General features: G+C 30.3%; 2 protein-coding genes across 3 annotated transcripts; one reads left to right on the forward strand and one right to left on the reverse strand.

The window, feature by feature from the left end:
* The first annotated feature begins 1,215 nt into the window (after positions 1–1,215).
* Dolk (Dolichol kinase) lies at positions 1,216–4,069 on the forward strand. 2 transcript variants are annotated; one of them, XM_070312850.1, is made up of 7 exons: positions 1,216–1,520; positions 1,718–1,971; positions 2,130–2,350; positions 2,430–2,618; positions 2,752–2,961; positions 3,049–3,376; positions 3,465–4,069. In XM_070312850.1, exons 1-7 carry the CDS (start codon positions 1,441–1,443, stop codon positions 3,596–3,598), a joined length of 1,416 nt encoding a protein of 471 aa, XP_070168951.1. In that variant the 5' UTR covers positions 1,216–1,440; the 3' UTR covers positions 3,599–4,069. The 2 variants fall into 2 exon arrangements, with proteins under 2 accessions (XP_070168951.1, XP_070168953.1); XM_070312852.1 differs by having other exon boundaries at positions 3,094–3,376.
* Positions 4,070–9,297: 5,228 nt separating this feature from the next.
* On the reverse strand, positions 9,298–20,980 carry Syt4 (Synaptotagmin 4). Its single transcript, XM_070313279.1, has 6 exons — positions 20,711–20,980; positions 18,042–18,356; positions 14,696–15,069; positions 13,957–14,115; positions 13,151–13,468; positions 9,298–12,403 (listed from the first exon to the last, which is right to left on the reverse strand). Exons 1-6 carry the CDS (start codon positions 20,760–20,762, stop codon positions 12,284–12,286), a joined length of 1,338 nt encoding a protein of 445 aa, XP_070169380.1. The 5' UTR covers positions 20,763–20,980; the 3' UTR covers positions 9,298–12,283.
* Between the last annotated feature and the right edge of the window lie 771 nt (positions 20,981–21,751).

Genomic DNA, 21,751 nt, shown 5'->3' on the forward strand with positions numbered 1-21,751 from the left:
TCTATATTACAATTATTTGATTTTAAAAACCGTTGCAATTCTTCTTGTTCAGATTCATTTTGTACCGTTTTTTGCTCAAAAATGAAAAAATCATCGTGATCGTCAGATTTTCCAGCTTTTGGAGAATTTTCAGTTGATCGGATTCCCAATAAATCCTCCAAGTAATTTTCAGCACGTTTTCTTTTTTCTCCGGTTAACCAGTTTAACTTAAATTTTGGATGTAAACATGCTGCTATTATTAATTCTTTTGTTTCAAATATTGTAAGAAATCTAAAATCGAATATAGTAAATTAAGCGACATTGTTTGTTTTATTGAAATTAATACTTTTGAATCAATAGTTTAAAATAAAATAATATTTTTCGATTAAATCCTTATTTAAAATTAAATAACATATGTATTAATCAAATTAATAAGTTACCTTTTATTTAAACCTTGCTGAATAGCTTCAACTAATGAATGGCAATCTATAAGGTCAGATTTATTGAGATTTTCTAATTTTCGTTGCAAGGTACTTAGAACTGATAGTAAATGAGAGCTCTGCTTTTCCGAAAAGATAAAGCTCTCATTGGATATCGCGCGTCGCGTCATCGCACTGGTCCGCAAGAGCCATAAGTTGATCAATCACATTCAAGCATTTTTACAACATAATAAGAATGCTAATTGGTCGATTTGCTTACGGCTTTACAGTTAAGATAAAAATTTTATCACGCACAATAGCAAGAATAATATCTTAAATAAATCAAAAAATTTGAAAAAAGTAACGATAAAAGTAACTGTTAAATTCGTTACTCGTTATCGAAAAATGTAACGAAGTTACTTTTTCCGTTACAAATAAAATTTGTAACGCCATTACCGTTACAGTTACCGAAAAAAAGTAACTGTAACGGTAACGGCGTTACAAGTAACGCGTTACTTCCCAACCCTGTAAATAATATATTAATATAATATAATATTATATATATAAACATATAAGGGACATATCATAATCATTAACTAATTTAATAATATAATAATATTTTCTATTCTATATTCTTATCGAGATTGATAAAAAAAAAAAACCGAAAAAAATAATGATAAGAAATCTGCGCAGAAGAATTTACGATAATAGCTTAGATTTTTTAGTGCAAATTTTAAAAAGTTTAGCTCGCGCGATATCGATATATCTCTAATGCGATACGTGCCATATGACGCGTGACGCGTGGCGCGTGGCGTATACATCGCATATCGCATATCACATCAGCTGTTGTGGCGTCATTGTCATTTGGCGTCATTCGAAGAATGCGTCGGAGACGGAAAGAGTGCAATCTATTCTTTCAAACGACACGATCGTCTGCAACATTTTTACGTGTTCAAAGTGCGGTGACGACGTTGGGCCTGGGCGGTGTTGGCGTACTGTTGCTATGAAAAGCGATCTCTTCTAATCGAAAGAGAGAACGAAAATGGAGATGGTAATCGCGCAATATGAACATCTTGAGGAAAGAATATTACAAAACATCAAATGCAACGGCGTACAACACCGGTACGGTTGATTTTTGATTGAAGAACGAAATAACCTTCAAATTCGAACCGGTTGTTTTTATGAATATTATACATATATGTTATATGAATGTTATATTATATATGTTATATTATATTATATAATATATCGGGGAGGATGTTAGAAAAACAATGTGAATTTTTTTACATGTGTATTTATATTATTTAATATTTTTACAGACCAAACGCGAGTAGCGGATTGTGGTTGGGTATCTTGGTTGGTTTAAGTGCTGCAGTTACAATATTGAGAGAAGAGAACAGCTACTCTGAGATATGTCTGTGTGTTGGGACCACAGGCTTTGGTCTTGTTCTCTGTTCCATTTGCCTTTACACACGGCTTTCTATAGAAAAAGTTGCGGCAAAAGATTTTCACGCCATATATTTTCTGCCTGCGATTGTGACGTCTCTGCTCTTTCTACTTGTGGCTAACAAAGGTATATCAATCTGCAAATTATTTCTTGAAAAATCCCTTTCTTGAAAAATTATATTGCGTTATAAATGGCATGTGTTTGGTACAAAGAATTGAGTAATAAATAATACATGTAATTAGTTTCTGATTATATCTTTATATTAATTAAATAAATAAGAACAGGACTGCTAGTAAGTGTCGTATGGGGTTTAACTGTCGGGAGTCTGGGCACATGGAGTGTCCTGCAACTAATGTCGGCTTTTCCATATTGCTTCACTATGGGAGAGGCAACGACAGTTATGCATAGTTTCGTTTTGTTTTTGATGTCAGCTGTTACCAATTTACCCTTGCGATATCATTTACCTCCAATTCATGACAATGATATCAGCACAGTTGTGTTGCAGGTAGTGAAATGTAAAAATCTATTGTCTCGGGATATCTCGCTTATTTTTTCCATAACATTTCCTTAACATATCGTTACAGGTTGGAATATTGTATGTAGTGTTGGTTTGTCTCCTGTGTGGATATTTTCCTATCCTGCGTAGTTCGAGATACTTTTATTTAATGACAGTCAACCTCATATGTTTTATAACTCTTCCAATACTTTACATTATTCTCGATCAAAACCCAGTAATGTGGGTAATTTCTTTTGTTTTCAGCAGTAATGCAAGGGTAAGCTATCTATATAAAAATGTGATATTTTATTGTGTAATCTACATTACTTTTGAAAAATATATGAATTATTTATGATAAAGAGATTATGCAAATTTAATTATCAATTTTGTTTTGATTTGAAATGTTGCAGATTGCAATAATTTTATATTGGGCAATATGTCTTTTGCTAAGTGTCTTTACAATTCTGTATCAGATATTATCAAAAAGCCAAGCTACAACCTCGACTAGAAAATATTTTCATGTATTAGCAGTATTTGTATATATCCCTGGCATGATATACGATCCATCACTTTTATATCTTGCCACTGGCGTGATATTGGCGTTATTTATTATTATTGAGGTACTTATAGTTATCGCATGTATCAGTTATTTAAAATTTCCATTTATATTTTCAAATATGATAATTGTTGATAAATTTATATATTAGGTAATCCGACTTTTGAATATCTCACCTTTGGGAGAAATTTTACAGCAAGGATTTGCTGCATTTGCTGATGAAAAGGACTCTTTGCTCTCATTGACACCCATATATTTATTCTGTGGGCTATCGTTTCCTCTTTGGATGCCAACTAATAATTTGACACTATTGATATTACTCAGTGGTGTGTTAACAGTAGGAATTGGTGATACCGCTGCTAGCTTGGTTGGTAGCAAATGGGGTTTGCACAAATGGTTGGGCACAGAGAAAAGTATTGAAGGCACTGTTGCGTGCATATTTTTCCAAGTTTGCGTTATATTCGGTCTAACATGTTGCGGTACATATTTCAATTCTTATATCTTCTAATACTTTTTTATTTCTGAAGCTGTTAATTTGAGTATTTCTGGTTATTTATATTTTTTTAGGTCTCGTGGACAATCACTGGTTATTGCTGAGAAGCATTCTGGCGGCCATATCAATATCATTGATCGAAGGACGCACAAATCAAATGGACAATCTGGCTCTGCCCTTATTAATGTATGTGTGTTTGATGATATAAGCGCGTATTGTTCTTCCAAATTCAATAGCTTAATCCAATTAGTTTAAACTAATTTTTAAAGATATAATATCATATTGTAGCTAATTTCTAAACGCCTTCTATAGTAACGATGAAAATATAAATAAATTTTATAGAACATTTTTAATAGTTTTTTTGCTGTCAGATTATACGTTCAAAGTATAATATTATTGATTGATAAATATATATAATCGTATATTATTTAATAAACTGTTGCGTTGCGCGCATGTAATTAGCTGCAATCGAAGATTGCGGATTGCTGATGATAGACTGCTTAATTTGTGAGAGACATTAGCGTTATTGTTAATTTATTGATTGTACAAAGCAACGTATGTATAATTGGCATTCAATTAGAAAGATGCAATTAAGAAATGCAGATAAGAAATATTGCAATTATCTTTATATATGTATAAATATGCATATATGTTATATTATTAAGCGATGATGCAGTACAAATATTTATACTTATAAAAGCATAACACATTATATATTTATCTGTGTGTATATATATATATATATATATATATATATATATATATATATATATATATATATATAAATTTATATATAAATTTAATGTTTATACATATTTATGCATCGACTCGAATTATACAATGTGTAAAAAATTGCATTGATAAGTGCAATTAATCCAAACAGAGATGAATGTGAAAATGTATCACATGTAATCTTTAGTAACTTATACTTTTCTAAGGTTTCGGAAACACCGATTATGTGCCTGACATTTCGCTCATTCCCAACAAAGCATTTTTTATATGTAAGCCTTGTCAATTTTTCGATTAAGTTATTAATATATAATATAACATGAATAAAATATATTTTTCTAGTTATTTAATCATTGTTATTCTTTATATGTCGCTTATATATGTATGTATAAAACATTCTAAGAAGAAAAATCGATTAACAGTTATATGTTTTCAAGGAACTTGATTTAAGTAAATCTCATTAGATTTTTCTTTGACATATTAATATATCGTTTTTTCTCGTAGCTTTATAATTAAGACTATTTAATTTTTTTTCTAATAAATAGGGCACTTGGTGAAATAATCATTTATTAAGATGTTTATTTTAGCGTTTTATTGACCACACAGCCTTAAAATTTGCTCACGCACAGTATTTCCTCGCGCGTACGCCGCATTCTTTAAACCTATAATATAATATTCATGAATGCTTAAAAAGCACCGATACTTTATTAATTCGACGTAACATAAAAAATAGAGAGAGAGAGAGAGAGAGAGAGAGAAGGAATCTTGGCATACAGTATACATATGTACATACATAAAATATGTGTATGTGTGTGTGTGATTTAGTAAATAAGAATTTAGTATATATATATACATACTGGGTGGCCCATTTTAATCCATCCAGTCGAATATCTCAAAAACCAAGCCCGGAAGAGAAAAATGTTTCACACAAAAGTTGTGTGGCTTCAAGGGGGCCATAAGATGGCGACAATGATTTGACCTTGGAAAATTATTTGAAGGTCATGTGAAGGTCAACTTTAAAATCTTAAATGGAAACCCCCATTTTTTATTTAGTATTCTTGTAGCTGACATCGAGAGCTTTCCAAAACACTATAATAAAATATTTTTTTATTAAGTACTTTTTGAGTTATTTTATATTTTAATCTGACATATTTTGATATAAAAAATAAAATATCTCGTAAAATATTTAGTTTTTGATAATCTTACCGTAATACTTCTATGTACAGAATAATGAGATAAATCAATTAGTATAAAAAAAAAATTGTTTTTAAGAAAATTATTTACAATGTATTTTTTAAAACAATTATTTGTTTTTTTTTTGGCACTAATTAATTTGTCTTATTATTCTGTACATAAAAGTATTACGGTAAAATTATCGAAAACTGAATATTTTACGAAATATTTTATTTTTTATATCAAAATATGTCAGATTAAAATATAAAATAACTCAAAAAGTACTTAATGAAATACTTTATTATAGTGTTTTGGAAAGCTCTCGATGTCAGCTACAAGAATACTAAATAAAAAATGGGGGTTTCTATTTAAGATTTTAAAGTTGACCTTCACATGACCTTCAAATGATTTTCTAAGGTCAAATCATTGTCACCATCTTATGGCCCCCTTGAAGCCACACAACTTTTGTTTGAAACATTTTTCTCTTCCGGGCTTGGTTTTTGAGATATTCGACTGGATGGATTAAAATGGGCCACCCAGTATATATATATATATATGTGTGTGTATTAATGAATATATATATATATATATATATATATATATATATATATATATATATACATATACGTTATGAATTTTTAGCTTTACTTTTGTTATTGTTTTGATCATTCCAATTTTGTTATTGTTTAATTTCGGTGAAATTTAATTATAATAATTATCGCGGACGATCTGATTTGTTGCGATAGTAAGGTGAAAAGTTGTCCGTGCGATTTTAGCAAAATCATACGCGATTATAATCTTTAAAAAATTAGAATATTTTTATTATAATGTACAATTATTTACTTATTATATAAGAACAAAAAGAAGACACAAGAGAGAGAGAGAGAGAGAGAGAGAGAGAATACATAAAAAGAATCGAAATAATTAAATGATGAATTAACAAAAACGATGATTTTCGAGCATTTCATACCGACGGTCATTATGTTACAGTGTGTCTGCCGATCTCGAGCAATCTTTTCTTAATCACAATCCTTGATCTTAAGAGATTAGTTTGGAGATTAATATATATATCGATATTTTTTCATTTTTGTTGAACGATTTTGTATAATATCGTCCGTAATCTTTACGAGAGAACGACAGACAGATGTACATGCGTTGTATCGCTACTTAAACTACTTATATTTGCCTCTTTTATATACAGAGTGAGTCACTAGAAACTGCCTTCTAAGATATCTTTATAAGTATTGATTTTAGACAAAAAGATTTAAGACAAAAATTATTTTGAAAGTGCTACATTTTTTTTGATCATCTTAGTTCTTTTTTAGGTGCAAGCATCAAAAAGAAGGTTATCTCAAGTTTTTTCAAGATACTCCACGGTCAAATATGTATCACAGGTCATATCCGATTCTTTTTATCCTCTACAACTCTACAATTATAGCTGATTACAAATAGGACTTTCCATTTAAAAAACTGGAGATAACCTTCAAAATTTTTTGATGTCTGGACCTAGAAAAAACTAAAACAATAAAAAATATAGCACTTTCAAAATAATTTAACTTTTTGTCTAAAATCAATATTTATGAATATATCTTAAAAAATAATTTCTAGTGGCTCATCCTGTATATATATATATACAAGATGTCCCCAATTTAAATGGCAAAACTTCAAGAGCGTAGGAGACCGAAAAACTAAGACAAGAAGTCCTTTAGAGGTTTGCTCGTTTTTGCTCCATTCTAGAGAAAATCGCCAAAATTCAATCTTTCATTGTTAGTTGCTCTCTTGAGTTGATTGGCATCGAATAAACTTGCTGCTTCAAGGTTCCTTACATATGTAAACACTTGATGTTATTCTTTACGGTGCCAATCAATTCAAGAGAGCAATTAAGAGACCGAATCATAGATGCGGTGCACCAAATATCACTAGAACAATGTCTAACGGCTCAATTAATGAGGTCAGTGCAAGATGTAATGTTTGCATTGATGCAAGAGGGCAACATTTTGAACAATATTTTGGGGTAATCGCGCGCCTGATAGTATGCGGCACACTTCACGGTGCGCGGTTCACGTGCGCCCGGCTAAAGATTGGCGCTGATTGGCCAGACTTTACTCAATAATAATTCCTTTATTATGCGTTATAAAAAAAAATGGTTCAGGACTTTTCGACTCAGTTTGACCCAATCTGTTTCCACCTTTCGTTTAGTTACTTATTTGTCGGACACCCTGTATATATATATAAGTAGTTGTATTTATAATTATATATATAGCAATTAAATAAATATCATGAAATTCTCGATCATATATATAATGCCATTTTTGTTATTTCAGTGGATCTCGATCATGTAAGACAACAATGTGTGTTGTATTCGCTATCTTAAAATGTACGTAAAACATATTCGGTGTATCTCTTGAGTCTCTTCGTGTGATATATTGCGACTTTTTCTGTCATACTTTCGATCGTGATATCCGAGGATATATTTTTATTATTACTCGCTTTCGGTTTTCGCGAAGATCGTAATACATGATATTCGCATTTCTTTTTTTCGCGCGCATCACGGTCCTCTCGTCCTTACGCTCGTCGCTGCGAAGAAAGGACAATGGATAGAGTGCACACAGTGCGAATCTTATCCAAATTTGGAGGATAAAAACAATATTTTATATATATTGTATGTGTGTGTAGAAACATTCTGCATATTCCCTTTCTTTTTCCTTTTTAATATCAAGAATTATATTTACATGGTATTTCTTAAGAAAAGAGGAGGCAAAAGATATATTACTTTCTATAATATGAGAAAAAATATAATTTTACTGTTTTTAAATAATGAAATTTAAAAGTAATTAAAATTAATTGTTTTTCTGTTAAGATTTATAATAAATATCAATTTTTCAGAAGCATTATTATGAATTAAATAAATTTACTTTCGAAACTTGTTGATAAAATTTTTGATATTTGTCTTTAAAATGTGGAAAAAAAATTATTTTTTTCTAACAATAAGTATATTTGTATGCATAAAGCAAAGACTATTGTTAAATAAACAAATAAATAAGATATAAATTTCAAAGTTGAGACTGTTTATATATGACGTATATATAACAAATAGATATTGGATATGACATATATTATTTTAAGTTATTTTATGTCTATTTATGAAAAAATCGATGCTTTACGCAATACATCACGTAATAATCTAATAATCGTGATATATAAATATTTTAAGAGATAAAACATTATACGCTTATATTTACATGCAACTGAATAAAATATCCTTGTCCCCTTAAATTAGACAAGTTCCGCACCGTGGAGAAGTGAATTGCGATAAAAAAATAAGCATTTGTTAATTATGCGTTGCTGATTATTGACTTTCATCTTTGAAATATTTCGAGTGTCGCGCGTGCTTTGCGAGCGTTGATTTGAATGTTAAAAAAAATTGATCTTATAATATATATGTATTTTAGTTTTTGTTTTTTTTTATAGTAGCACACTAGCAAAGGAAATAACGTAAGAACCGATAGATCATATGTATTGATGTATCAAACAAGTAACAAGTCAATTTTGAAAAATGTCAGCGTGCAATTAAACTCTAATCAAATTATTGAGGTGAGCAGGAAGTGTGTGTCGTCCAGCTATCTTATATTTCCGATTACAAAGTCGATCATAAAAGTAACAACTAACTTTTTAAAAGGCCAACATCGAATATCGAAACAGTAGTTCAATGTAAATTTTAGAACCTTACCATCGCGATTAAATTAAGTACGATTCGATTGATCCAGTGATTCGATGCACACACGTTGAATAATTTAATTCGTACATTCATAATTCCGTTACATTTTTGTAATATTCTAAAGTTCTTAAATTGAACTGCGGTTTTGATATCCCCGATGTTGTCGACATTGTGTTTTAAAAAATCGGTCTCGTTACTCTCCGCAACATATACATACGACGTATACACGGGATCATTAATGCCTCAAGACATGAATTTACATATTGAGGCGTATGTATATACGGGGAATACGTATATATATATATATATATATATATATATATATATATATATATAAATTTACATACTAAGGTATTAATGATTCCATGTTTACATTAAATTTTCCCTCGCCGTCAACTTATCACTTTCGCGTTTCGTTATATATATGTACAATCGCGATGCGGGCTGACAATGAGACTATATTCGTAGTCCAGCTACTCTTAAAAGCAAAGTACTCGATTCTCGTTTATTATCGTTTCGTCACAAGAATAGAAAAGCGATTATGAACAAAATAATTCAAAATCCAAGGCTTACGTCGAAACATCGTAATTTCTTGATTTGTTCGATTCCACAATTTTCTAAAGTTTGCTACGATATTATGTTACATAACGTAAACGTACACACTATTCGCAGTTGGAAAATGTATGTTTCCTTGTTAAAAAAATATGCTGGTTAAAATTTTTGTGTTAAATACTTAATACATTCATGTGTTAATTTAACGTATTACTGTTGTGTTAATTGGATTTAAATGTTAAATTATTAAAAAATAAAAAAATAAAAATAAAAATAATATCATATGCACATATTTTTAATCTTACACAATAATTATATTCTGTATTATTAGCGATAGGATTTATCTGTTAAAATTTACAGGAAAAAAATGTTAATTGTATTCTATGTACATAATAGAAGTGAAAGTTTGATATGTAGACCGTCAATAATTGTGTTAAATTTTAACTTTGTTATTTTTATCATTAAAATACGTTTGATTTTATACAAAATTTATTTTAAATTACTCCGAAATTTGCATTCATTTTATATTGAAATATATTAACATAGTATTATTGTCACCAATAAACATATTCATATTTTGTTAAATTAACACAAAAATTTGTATGGACCGTTTGTAATATATGTTAAATTTAAGTCAAATTTTCCAACTGTGTTCGTTTATTTCACTTTATTATAAATTAATAATAGAAAAATAATTATGAACAAAAGAATTCAATCTTTCAAGTATTCTTATATGTAATGGTGTATTACACATATACGGAAACTTTCTACGTTAATGTATAAGCGTAAACTTAAAATCAGACTGTCGTATTTAGCGGTAGATTTGGTGAAGATACGAGCCTTGAACTTTTGCTGGTCTCTCAGAGATAATGATGTATTCGCTCGTAGTTTACATTTAACAAGATAAGCACTTAACTTTAACATAGTATTTTGAAAGTAGTGGCATAATTTTTTATATTATTTTATACGGAGGTATGCATAGGCAGATTGATAAATCGATTCTTGACGTTTAATATTTTTTTCTTTTTTTTTCATTTTTGATGTTTTAAAAATATTCTCAAAATTTTAAGTTGAAATTTATTGAAATAACAGAGAGATATATAATGGTTTTTCAATAAAAAAAAGTCAAGAATATATATAATCTAAAATATATATGTTTTTGAATAAAGAAATCTTATTTTTAAAAAGATCGTGTTTCTGGAAGAAACAAAAATTAAGAAAAATCATTATTTTCGTCGCTTTAGATGTAGCGCGGATAAGCAACGTGTTTCGAGGACTCGTGATATTAGCAACTCGCAAAGAGAAAAAAGAAAATATAATAATGTTAAAGAAAAATATAATTTCTCTTTTGCGTGCGCACGTAAATGTCTATACAAGTTAAAATGTACATATCTTTATTTAAATCTTTTTTTCTAGCTTTGCAAATGTGAAGTGGTAGAGGGAGGCCTCTTTCATCGTTCTCTTTTAGGACCGAGAATTTACGGTTGCGCCAAAATACTGCGTAAAATATACACTGTGTCTTTAACGTGATACGTTGCTCTGCGGTCTTGTCAAATACGATTAATCATGTAAATAAAATGGACCGAATTAATAGCGAATTCGATCAAAAATGCGCTCACCGGTGTATATTTTTAAAGCCGTTGTGTCTAAAATTTATCATGATGCAGAAGCGTTGCACGAAAGCGTCCCGATCATTGAAATGATCTAGCGTAAATTCTGAGCATTTCGTTAGTGAGCCGATTTTACGCTATACTCACATTTTTATGTCGCTCTATGCAAGATCATTTTTTTTTTTTTTAGATATATATTATTGTATATTCTGCTCGAATTCGCTGTAGAAGATAAGGGTTTATTTGCTTCATATTTACCTATATGACACAATATCTAGGAATCGAAAGGTCGACCGCTTCGCACGCATCAACATTTCATCGTCTCGTTAATCAACTGGTCGGGAATCTTAATGTCTATGTTTATATCGTAAAGCATTCTGCAGAAGCCGTCATCCCGTAATCGCGTGATTATGCCAACAGAAAAAATTGAGGGTTAAATAATATCTCTTTAAATTTTTCGAGATTTAATTTCCAAACAATATTTAAATAATATATAAAAAATATTTTTTATTTTAAATCGATATTTAAAATTTTTAAATATTCAACAATACTGATATTAATCTCTGAGATTCTTCATGTAAACAAAAAGTGTACAATTTTTTCATATTATTATTGTGATCTTCAATGAATTAAGGGAGATATCGTCCCATACAGCACAGAACATTGCAGCAACATTGCAGCAATATTGCAACATTATAGCAACATTGCGGCAATGTTGCAATGTTGCTGCAATATTGCTGCAATGTTGCAATGTTGCTGCAATATTGCTGCAATGTTGCAATGTTGCTGCAATATTGCTGCAATGTTCTGTGTTGTATGGGGTATGTTTTAACTTTTTTAAATTCATCTACTATAAACATTGTGATTAGCATTTTCATTTACGGATTCAAAAATCTCTCTCAATAATAGCGATTATGGGTGGACGAGCTATTCGTTTCAAGCCTAATATACATTGAGTATTAGGTTTACAAAACAGATACCCCTACCTTATCTTGTAGGGTTTCAAGGGGTCGGATCAGTGATTTCATAGCGAAGGATATGGAGTGTCTAGGGAAATCGGAGATGTGGGAGCACGAGCTCGATACGTATATAGAGCCAGGAGAGAGACCGGTTACTCCCGTAGTTTGTGCCAATCGGCTATCTGTCGTCGCGGTGAGCTGCATACCTCCTTCCAATGATTCACAGCGGAACCTTGACATTTTGGTCCACCAAACTCTAGCCGCCCGATTATCTAGACAAATCATCATTTTTTTTTTTTTCCGGTTCATCCGTTGTGATTAATAGCTTATCTCAATGATAAAGATGATAAGAACTCCTCATTTCGAAAAACATCAAATTTAAATGATTTTATGCAATCTTTTTATGCACAACACACACAAAATTAATATTTGTAATTCTATAAAGCTAATGAAATAAGAAAAATAATAAAGCTAGCCAGTGTTTCAGGTAAAAATATCGGATATTCTTTTAAAATTATAATTTTTTTTTTTGTTTAATTTAGAAACAATTTTTTTATTGTATAAATTTTAAGGGATATTATTATTTATTAAATCTTTCTTAATTATTAAAATTACAAGTTCTCTTAACAAGACTTTGAAAAAAAATTTTATTAAAATAATATTTATTTACATTAATACGAAATATGCAAAATATGATTTTCATCTGTTTTATTTTCTAAAATTTAATTTGTCAAATATCTCACACAACTGGATTTCTAAAAATTAATTATTTGAAAACAGCAGATGTGCCTTGATAATTTTGCTAAAAAAAAAGAGGATCGATTATAAATCGTCTGCATCAGGATTTATTAACTAACATATTTGCTGATTTTGGAATACTTTGCAAATATGATTTTATAAGAAGAACTTGAGAGAGAGAGAGAGAGAGAGAGAGAGAGAAAAATACAAAAAATATCAATCCAATCAATAATGGAGTGAACAAAATATCGCGTCTTGAATGACAGAAACGTGTAATTTACCTCGTTTTTCGTAACTCGATCCCAATCGAGTAGCATGAACTCGAGGCTGACGTTGTTGAGACCGTCCGCGCCATTCGGTATATCGAAGACGAAGGATTCATTGAACACCGGACTAAGCGTACGTTTCTTCACGTGCGTTTTCTTCTTGGCGATACGTTGCTGATTGTACAGAAGGTAAATCTTCACGTACGGATCAGCGAGTCCGGTCACGTCCATCTTGGGTAGATTTCGCGCTTTTAACACCACCACTGTTAGGCGGCTAGTGACTGGCTGCCAGCAAAGCGAGACCAGCAATTCTCCTCTTCCTTGCGATTGTATCTAAAAAAAAAAAAAAGAGTAACGGAAGAGAAAAGAAAAATTATTTGCACAAGCAGTATTTATCATAGTATTCATTTATAGACGGTGTCCCATCCTGTTCTTAAATATTCTTTTCCATAAAAAAAAACTTTCGATCGACAGAGAATCTATTTTTCTTTAATGAAAATATTGAGGCAGCTTTTTGGATAATTAATGTTTAAATGAAGAAACTTTAGTAATAAATTAAATGTCGGGAGGAAAGAGATAATGATAGAATTGAAAGTAAATTAAGCATATAATTATATTAAAAATTATGATCCTTATAATTATATTTTTTAGACAAGTTTCGAGTTTTTTTTTTTTTTTTTACAAGAAGGAATTTTACTTGAATAAAGGAAAATTTTGTTTATAAGAATATCTGCTGATTTCTTTTGTAAGATACATTACGTCATATAAATATTATACATTGTGTGTTTATTTTTAGAAATACTTATTTTCGAAATACTTACCTTCAAACTTCTAGGGCATATTTTTCGACAGAGAGATATCTCCTGATTATCCGCGTCTTCTAAACCGGGCACTGATGACAAAGCACATGTCAATTCCCCGATAATATCGTCGCGTGAGTATCTGTCGAAACTCAACACGATGAAGTGTAAGCTAATTTTCTGGAATCACAATCGTCAAATAGGTTATCCTTTTTTAAAGAAACAAATTTATTATAATCATCTTAATTACACTAAAAATAAAATTTTTTCAATTAAACAGATATACACATTTGGTTAATTTTGATTTTTTTTTTTCACTTATATCAGATATATACTTTTAATAAATATATATTTTGTTTCCAAAGATGTTTTGTTACGATAAATAAATTATTACTCACATGTATTAAAAATTATAATTTTTAAAATACATTATTTAAAATTTTAATACAAAAAAATATTTATATATATTTGAAGATAAGAAATTATTTATTAAAATAAAGAGAACCTTGTGTGTGTTTTTGGAAAGTAGTTAAAAATTAATTTTTTTTTTTTTTTTTTTTTTAAGAGGTGATTTAGTGTAATAAAGATAAAAAACAAATTCCTACATTGCTGCTTGATTAAATTAACTAATTTTTTTGCAAGTATTTAAGTAAATAGTTTTCTAAAATCAGAAAAAAAAATTTGTATTGAATTACATTCTTTCCGATGTAGAAATTGATACGCGCGATTTGAACGAAATCCAAGTGTATCGTAATTCTACCTGAAGTTGACTCTGTGATATGCCGAAAAACGTAAAATCCTCATCGTACACCGGATCTCTAGTGTTTCTGAGGACTCTAGTTTTTACATGATGCTGTTTGTCGGGCAGCAATTGCAGCTTGACATAAGGATCACTGGTTGCGTTTTGTTGGCCCCTGGCGGGCAGCCCTTTGCATTTCACCACCGTCACCGCGAGCGTGTTCTGTTCGCTTCGATATCGTAACTTGAAGACCAGCTGGCCCAAATTATCCTTGTTATTTTCCGCTGTTTGACTCTTCTCACGCTCAACCTTTTCGTTATTTTCCAGCTCAGCCTTGTCGCGCTCATTCTCTATACTTACAGTAACTTCGACGGGCGGTGTCTGTATCGGCGTACCTATATCATTATATTGCAAGGATATTGCTCTATAGTTATATATTGCTCAAAGTAAAATAAAATGGAATAAATTGTAAGAGCTCCCATACAGCACTGAAGCTTGCAACAACATTGATGCAACATTGTAATATTGCATATTGCCGTTTAATATTGCAGAAATATTGCAAAGACATTATTTTACAATATAACTTTAGCAATGTTACAGCAACATTCCGAAAATATTACAAAAAAAGTATTCAATAATCGCTAGTTCATTCGTTTACCATTATGCGGCGCATGTTGCGCTATCTATTCCGCATTTAATTTTTAGTCATGATGATTATATAAAATTTACAAAGAGCGGCTAGTAAGATTAAAAAGATATAATAACTATTTTTGTTAATTTAAGTCGTATGATATGACCCCAATACAGGGGCTCAGACATTGGACTAAGAATTCTTTTAATAGTTTCCATTTTTATATAAAATCAAAAATTTGATAATAATTTTCTAATATGCAAAAAAGATACTTCAGATTTTAATAAATAAATTTTGAGATTATATAAAGACAAGAGAGATGTGAAAAAACTCGTATGCGTAAATTCACCACAATCTTTTTGCATCCGGATATCTGAATATTTCGGATACAAAGAAATTGTGAATTTACACAATTGCAAATTGAGTTTTTTCTTATTTCTCTTAGATATTCTCTGTCACTGAAGGAAATCGAATGTGTACTGAAAAATTTACATTTTATAATTTCGTTATTATTATAATACAGAAAATCTATATACACGCTAGATCCTGACTCTTATAAGCCTAATTTCTTATTATTTTTTTCATATGTTAAGGATATTATATCGATAAATATGCATAAAGCATTATTGCTATGTTGCTGCAATATTATATTGCAATATTTCTGTAGGCGGACATTTTGCTGTTGCTGCAATATCATAACAACGTTGCAGCAACATTTCGCAATGTTTCTGCAATATTGCAATCTTGCAGAAAAATGTTGCTGCAATGTTATTGCAATCTTGCGGTGATGCATGGGCTACGTAAAAAATTGAAAAATGTTAAAGTTACAGTTTTTTTTAGATCCAAGAAATATAAGTAATAGCTAAGTAAAACATTGAGAAAAAAAGGAGACAGGATTTATAATTTAAAGATATTAATTTTTATACTTGTATACAATTTCTGCATCTATATAGAAGGATAAAAGAAATAAGATTGCAATTGCATATAATGGCTCAATATTATACGCGATGATAAGAAGTCTTGAATCTAATGATAAGAATGGCTTTATTTTAGGGTCCCCAAAGAGCTTTAAATTAAAAAGCTCTTGTATATATTTAAAGAATCTTTGAGCAATTGATCTATCATTTTGTCACGATTCTAATTTATAAGTAGGATTTATAATTCAAATATTACTTGATAGAAAGAGAAAGAGATTTGAAGAAAGATCAAAATAATTCATGATGATGCAAAAAAAGATATGATACATTAGGCTCATAGGGATAATCTATCGTTATTATCCGACAATACACATAAGAAGATTAAAATAGTATCATTTTCATAATACGATTAAGTTTTCGAAGAGTTCCTTTTTTTGATAATTAGAGAGAAGGATATAAATGAGAAAGATAATGTACACACACACACACACACACACACACGCCGAAAAAAGGAGTAAGAAACAGAGAATGTGACACTAGTGTCTCTACAGGAGCAGATATTCATTATAGAAACGAAATGGTGTTCAGTATCGTTTGATACAAAATAGAAAATGTTAGAAAATTTGATTTAAATTTAACATATATCTCAAACGGTCCACACAAATTTTTGTGTTAATTTAACATACTTAATATGAATATATTAAATCGTGACACTAATACTATGTTAATATATCAACACAAAGTAAACTTCATGGTAATTTAAAATAAATTTTGTGTAAAATCAACATATTTTTAATGATAAAATTAACTTGGAAAAATATTATTGACAGTCTATAATCACTCTTACTCCTATTATAGAATAAAATCACAATCTTTTTTTCTGTACATTTTAACAGATAAATCCTGTCGATACTGTCCTAATAATACGGAACATATTTATTATGTATAATTAGAAATGTGTGTACATGTGTGTTATTTTTACACTTTATTTATAGTTTTATTAATTTAACAGTTGAGTTTAATTAACATAACAGCAATATGTTAAATTAACGCATTAATGTGTTAAATATTTAACACCAAAATTTGAACGGCATATTTTTTAATAAGAAGCCAGAAATTTTTCAACAATGTAACGCATCGTAAATATTAAAAGAACCGAGTTTTTTTTAAAATGGGGAAAGAAATTAAGTAAAAAACTGTTTTTTAGTAATCTTGAAAGATAGCGCCAGTTTTCTTCGAACAAAAGATAGTATGGGAGTTACATTAATTTTATTTACTAGGTCAGTAATTAATTTCAATGCATGCACTAGCTGAGCTGATTACTACCTCGCATTTGTTTAATCAATTGAATTTGAATATTTTAAAACAGATTAATTTTGATTTTTATAATTTAATGATATCTTTTGATGTTCTTTATTGTTAAAATTTCGTAAAAGTTAGAACGAAACTCTCTCAAAGCATAGTTAAACTTGCTATTTTTATTATTTTGTGGACCGGGAGTAAAAATAATACAGGACATGAAATTTAATATCTAATTTTTAGTAAATTTCATGCTCATTTTTCAAAGCCTCGCATCAAAAGTTGATAAATAAGCATCAAAATTAGATTTTTGTTATATATTTTTAAAAACGGACATTTTGAGTAATTAATAGAGTAAAAGAACTTATTTTTGAGGTAAATAAAAAAATTTTTTTACCGATATTTCTACCCAAAGTTTCTGTGTTTTTTTTTTTTTTTTTTTTTTTTTGTTACCTTTTTAATCTCTAACACACCGTGACTAAGCAATTATTTTATTATTATCTCATTACGGATATGTTACCTGCGCCCTGCGGCGTTCTGGGTTGAGATGAGGGATTCGAGGACTGAGATCCGGTCGGACTCGGCGTTTGTCCGCCGGAGCCGGGCGGACTCTTGGCCGGTCCCGTCGGCGATGGGCTCTTTTTCAAATAGTGACTCGTGCTACCGGGACTCTTAACCGCCGTCGGCTTCCGGTGCGGCGGTCTGAACGCCAGGGACTTGTCGGTGCTTAGCTTGGTGTGTTCGCGGCGCCGTCGACAGAGCCACCAGGTCATCGCGACGGCGCATAATAAAAAAGCGGCGCCGAGACATAGCGTCACCAGCGTCGCCGTCGAGACTGTAATCACACGCTCTTTGATTTCACCGTTTCTCGTAATTGCATGAGAGATTTATTACTACAACGCAGCATCATGTGATGTCGCATGACGACAATAAGACGAATAGAGAGAGAGAGAGAGAGAGAGAGAGAGAGAGAGAGAGAGAGAGAGAGAGAGAGAGAGAGAGAGAGAGAGAGAGAGAGAGAGAGAGAGCACCAATTATGTTAAATATTATTGCGACTAGAGATGTCAAAAACCGTGTTTTTTTTTCTAATAGAAAAAACTGTCGAAAAAAAACAAATTCTATTTTTTAAAAATTATTTTTTTAAATGTAATATTTTTCTTTATATATATATATATATTTTTTTTTTGTTAACATAATAAAAGCAACTAAAGTTCTAATATTTTTAATTAATTTTTTTTTCAAAAGTAATTCTAATGAATTAATTAGACTTTTGAAAATTACATCAAACTCGATATAATTTGGATAATTTTCAATTAGATGTATAACAAAAATTTTTATTAATTAACAATAGAAAATAATTACATAGCTATATAATAATTACATTATAGCAAGTTGGAATGCGAGCTACATTAAAAATAATAATGGTTAATACAAATCTATCATATAAAAGATTAAGAATAATGGAAAATCAATTTATAGCAATCAAAATATGAAGATATTAAATACTTGCAAAAAAAAACCAAAAGTTTTGAAAACAAAAACTATTTTTTTTTTCCTTTTTATTTATATCTCTAATTGCAACTATCCTAAAAAAAAAATGAGATCTCGCGCAACATCATGGAAATATGAAACACAACATTAAGAAGACAATCGGAATTCTTTTACATTTCTTTATCTTTCTCGATGACACGAATTTCTCATTAATTTCACGACGTATTATGTAAAGTATAAAACAAAATGATCAATTATTATAATCTGCTTGAATGCATCGCATGACGTAACACGCGTTAATTGCCCCGATATTCCGCGGATTTGCATAGTCGGGTCCCATACAGCACCGAAAGATTGCAAAAACTTGCATAGATCTTACATTGAAACATTGTAATATTGCATACAAGTTGCGAAATGTTTCTGCAGTGTTACTGCAAGCCTGCGGCAACGTTGAAATATCCGCCCTCGGAAATATTTCAATGTAAGACTACAGTAATGTTACGGTGCAATGTATTTGTAATATTTAAATACATTGCTACAAATATATGCAAAACGCTTCAAATTTAATACATAAACTTTGAGAACATATAAAAACATCCAAGAGAGATAAGAAAAAAGAGTGTGAATTTACGCAATTACAACGAGTTTTTTCTCGTCTCTCTTGGATGTCTTTATATATTCTCCAAGTTTATCTATTAAATTTGAAGCATTTTGCATATTAAAAAATTATTATCAAATTTTTGCTTTTATATAAAAATAGGAACTATTAAACAATTTTCTGTTATCTAATTAACATCGCTATTTTATAAATTATTTACAAGTTTAAGAAATTGATACCGATTAAATAATTTAATTCATAAAAATTAAAATTTTATTTATATAAATATTAAACTCCATATCTTAAGTAGACAATAAACGGATAATTTTAACTTTTTTCGGATAATTATTTGTCCGATTTTTGAACACTCGACTCAATATCTGAATTTCCCGTGTTGGGATTGTATCAGACAAATTAATCTGATAAAAATAGTTATTATACCTTTAATATTACTAACCGCTTTTTGCAAGCTTTATATAACCATCGTGATTAAAACTTAAACTTAAATACGGGATAGATAACGCAATGCACGCCGCATAGTGGTAAACGAACGAAGTAGCGATTATCAAAAACTGTCTTTTGTAATGTTTTTGAAATGTTGCTGTAACATTCTCATAAAATATTACAATTCCATATTCCAATAATGTCTAAACAATATTTCATTGCAACTTGCAAGATTGTGACATTGCTGCAGTATAATTGCAATGTTCTGTGCTGTATGGGGTTAGTCAATATTGATAGATACGCGTGCTCCATTAAACTTTCCAGCATTTTCCACGATGGAATTGTGCAATCGAAGTTACTATATTAAATCGACAAGTATCATAGACGAAACGCGTCGAATTCGATTTTATAACGGTGTGTCGGAGGAATTATATGATTACCGCGTGATTCACCAAGGAATTACGCAGTTGCGATCAAGGGACAGGAACTAACAGCTGTCGGTGTCCTCCATTCTGAACGAGCTGTCGTCGTTAGATATCGTGTCGCGGGTGGTGGATGAAGAATTTCAATCGATCTCGTACGATGAACAAACGGATGAAGATATCGGATCCGCTAAGTGATTCCAGAAGGGACGGGAAACGTCCGGCGATACTTACCGGGCTCGACAGGTCGAATGAGGGGTCCACCCTCCGTCACACCACCGACCATCTTCGGCCACGTTGCTACTTGAGCGCTAAAGGGATGCCTTTTTTATTCCGCCTTTAGATCCAGGGATCACAGTGCACTGAACGAATATTTACGGGCGACGTGCGGCCCGTCGTCCGCGGCACTCTACCTTCCGATCGTCGGCCGAAATGCGCGCGGAGCGGATCAATAGCCCTCCTTGGTAAAGCGGAGCTTGCGCGGAGAGGATGTGACGATGCCGCCACTGACGGTTGAGGAAACCACCGACGTCGGTATCAGAAGAATGCGACGCTCCGCGAGATATAATAGGGTAGTCCCGCGGGGGTGACCCGTAAGCCATGCAATCCGCGAGAGCCGGCTGACGCGCCACCTGAGATTTGACAGATCAGTTTACAAGTAATTACGAATCTCGAATAAAATCGCTAAATTCCATTCTCAATTTTGGAAAAGATTCTTTTCTTACACTGTAAAAAAATGTAATGTATATAGAAATTTTTTTTTTATTAAAAAAATTATTTATTTAAATACTTGCAAAGGAATTAGTTATTTCAATCAAGTAACAAATATATTTGAATTAATAAAATATATGTAAAATAAAAGGAAAAAGAATGCTTTTATTTGCAAATAAAAAAAAATTTGTTTTCATATCTTTATTATACTAAATTACTTTCTTTAAAGAAGAAAAAAAAAAAAAAAACAATATTTTTTAATGTTTGGCTACTCGTTTTAAAAACACAAATTTTCCTTATTTTAATAAATAATCTTTTTATCTTTAAAGAAATATTTCTTATATTAAAATATTAAATATTTTATTTTCAAAATTATAATTTTTATTACATAAAATGAAATAATTTATTTAATATAACAAAATATTTTTGAAAGCAAAGTATATATTTATTTAATTAGAAAAAAAATTTTATTTTTAGTGTATCTTTTATAACATAGAACATAACCTATCTCGGTTTATTATTCTTTTCACACATAATATACATAAGATTTTTCATACAGATATA

This window comes from Polyergus mexicanus, unplaced genomic scaffold (assembly GCF_030449975.1).
Source record: "Polyergus mexicanus isolate NDT 795.1 unplaced genomic scaffold, iyPolMexi1.0 SCAF_23, whole genome shotgun sequence".
Classification (NCBI taxonomy): Eukaryota; Metazoa; Arthropoda; class Insecta; order Hymenoptera; family Formicidae; genus Polyergus; species Polyergus mexicanus.

Bases quoted from the DNA above. Each gene is read 5' to 3' on its own strand.
- Syt4 (XM_070313279.1), bottom strand. From the start codon at position 20,762: ATGGTCGGTGGTGTGACGGAGGGTGGACCCCTCATTCGACCTGTCGAG. The intron at 18,357-20,710 runs GTAAGTATCGCC...GTGTGATTACAG, and splicing joins CATTCGACCTGTCGAGCCCG to TCTCGACGGCGACGCTGGTG. The intron at 13,469-13,956 runs GTAAGTATTTCG...TTTTTTTTTTAG, and splicing joins TATGCCCTAGAAGTTTGAAG to ATACAATCGCAAGGAAGAGG.
- Dolk (XM_070312850.1), top strand. From the start codon at position 1,441: ATGGAGATGGTAATCGCGCAATATGAACATCTTGAGGAAAGAATATTA. The intron at 2,351-2,429 runs GTAGTGAAATGT...ATATCGTTACAG, and splicing joins TCAGCACAGTTGTGTTGCAG to GTTGGAATATTGTATGTAGT. The intron at 2,619-2,751 runs GTAAGCTATCTA...GAAATGTTGCAG, and splicing joins TTTTCAGCAGTAATGCAAGG to ATTGCAATAATTTTATATTG.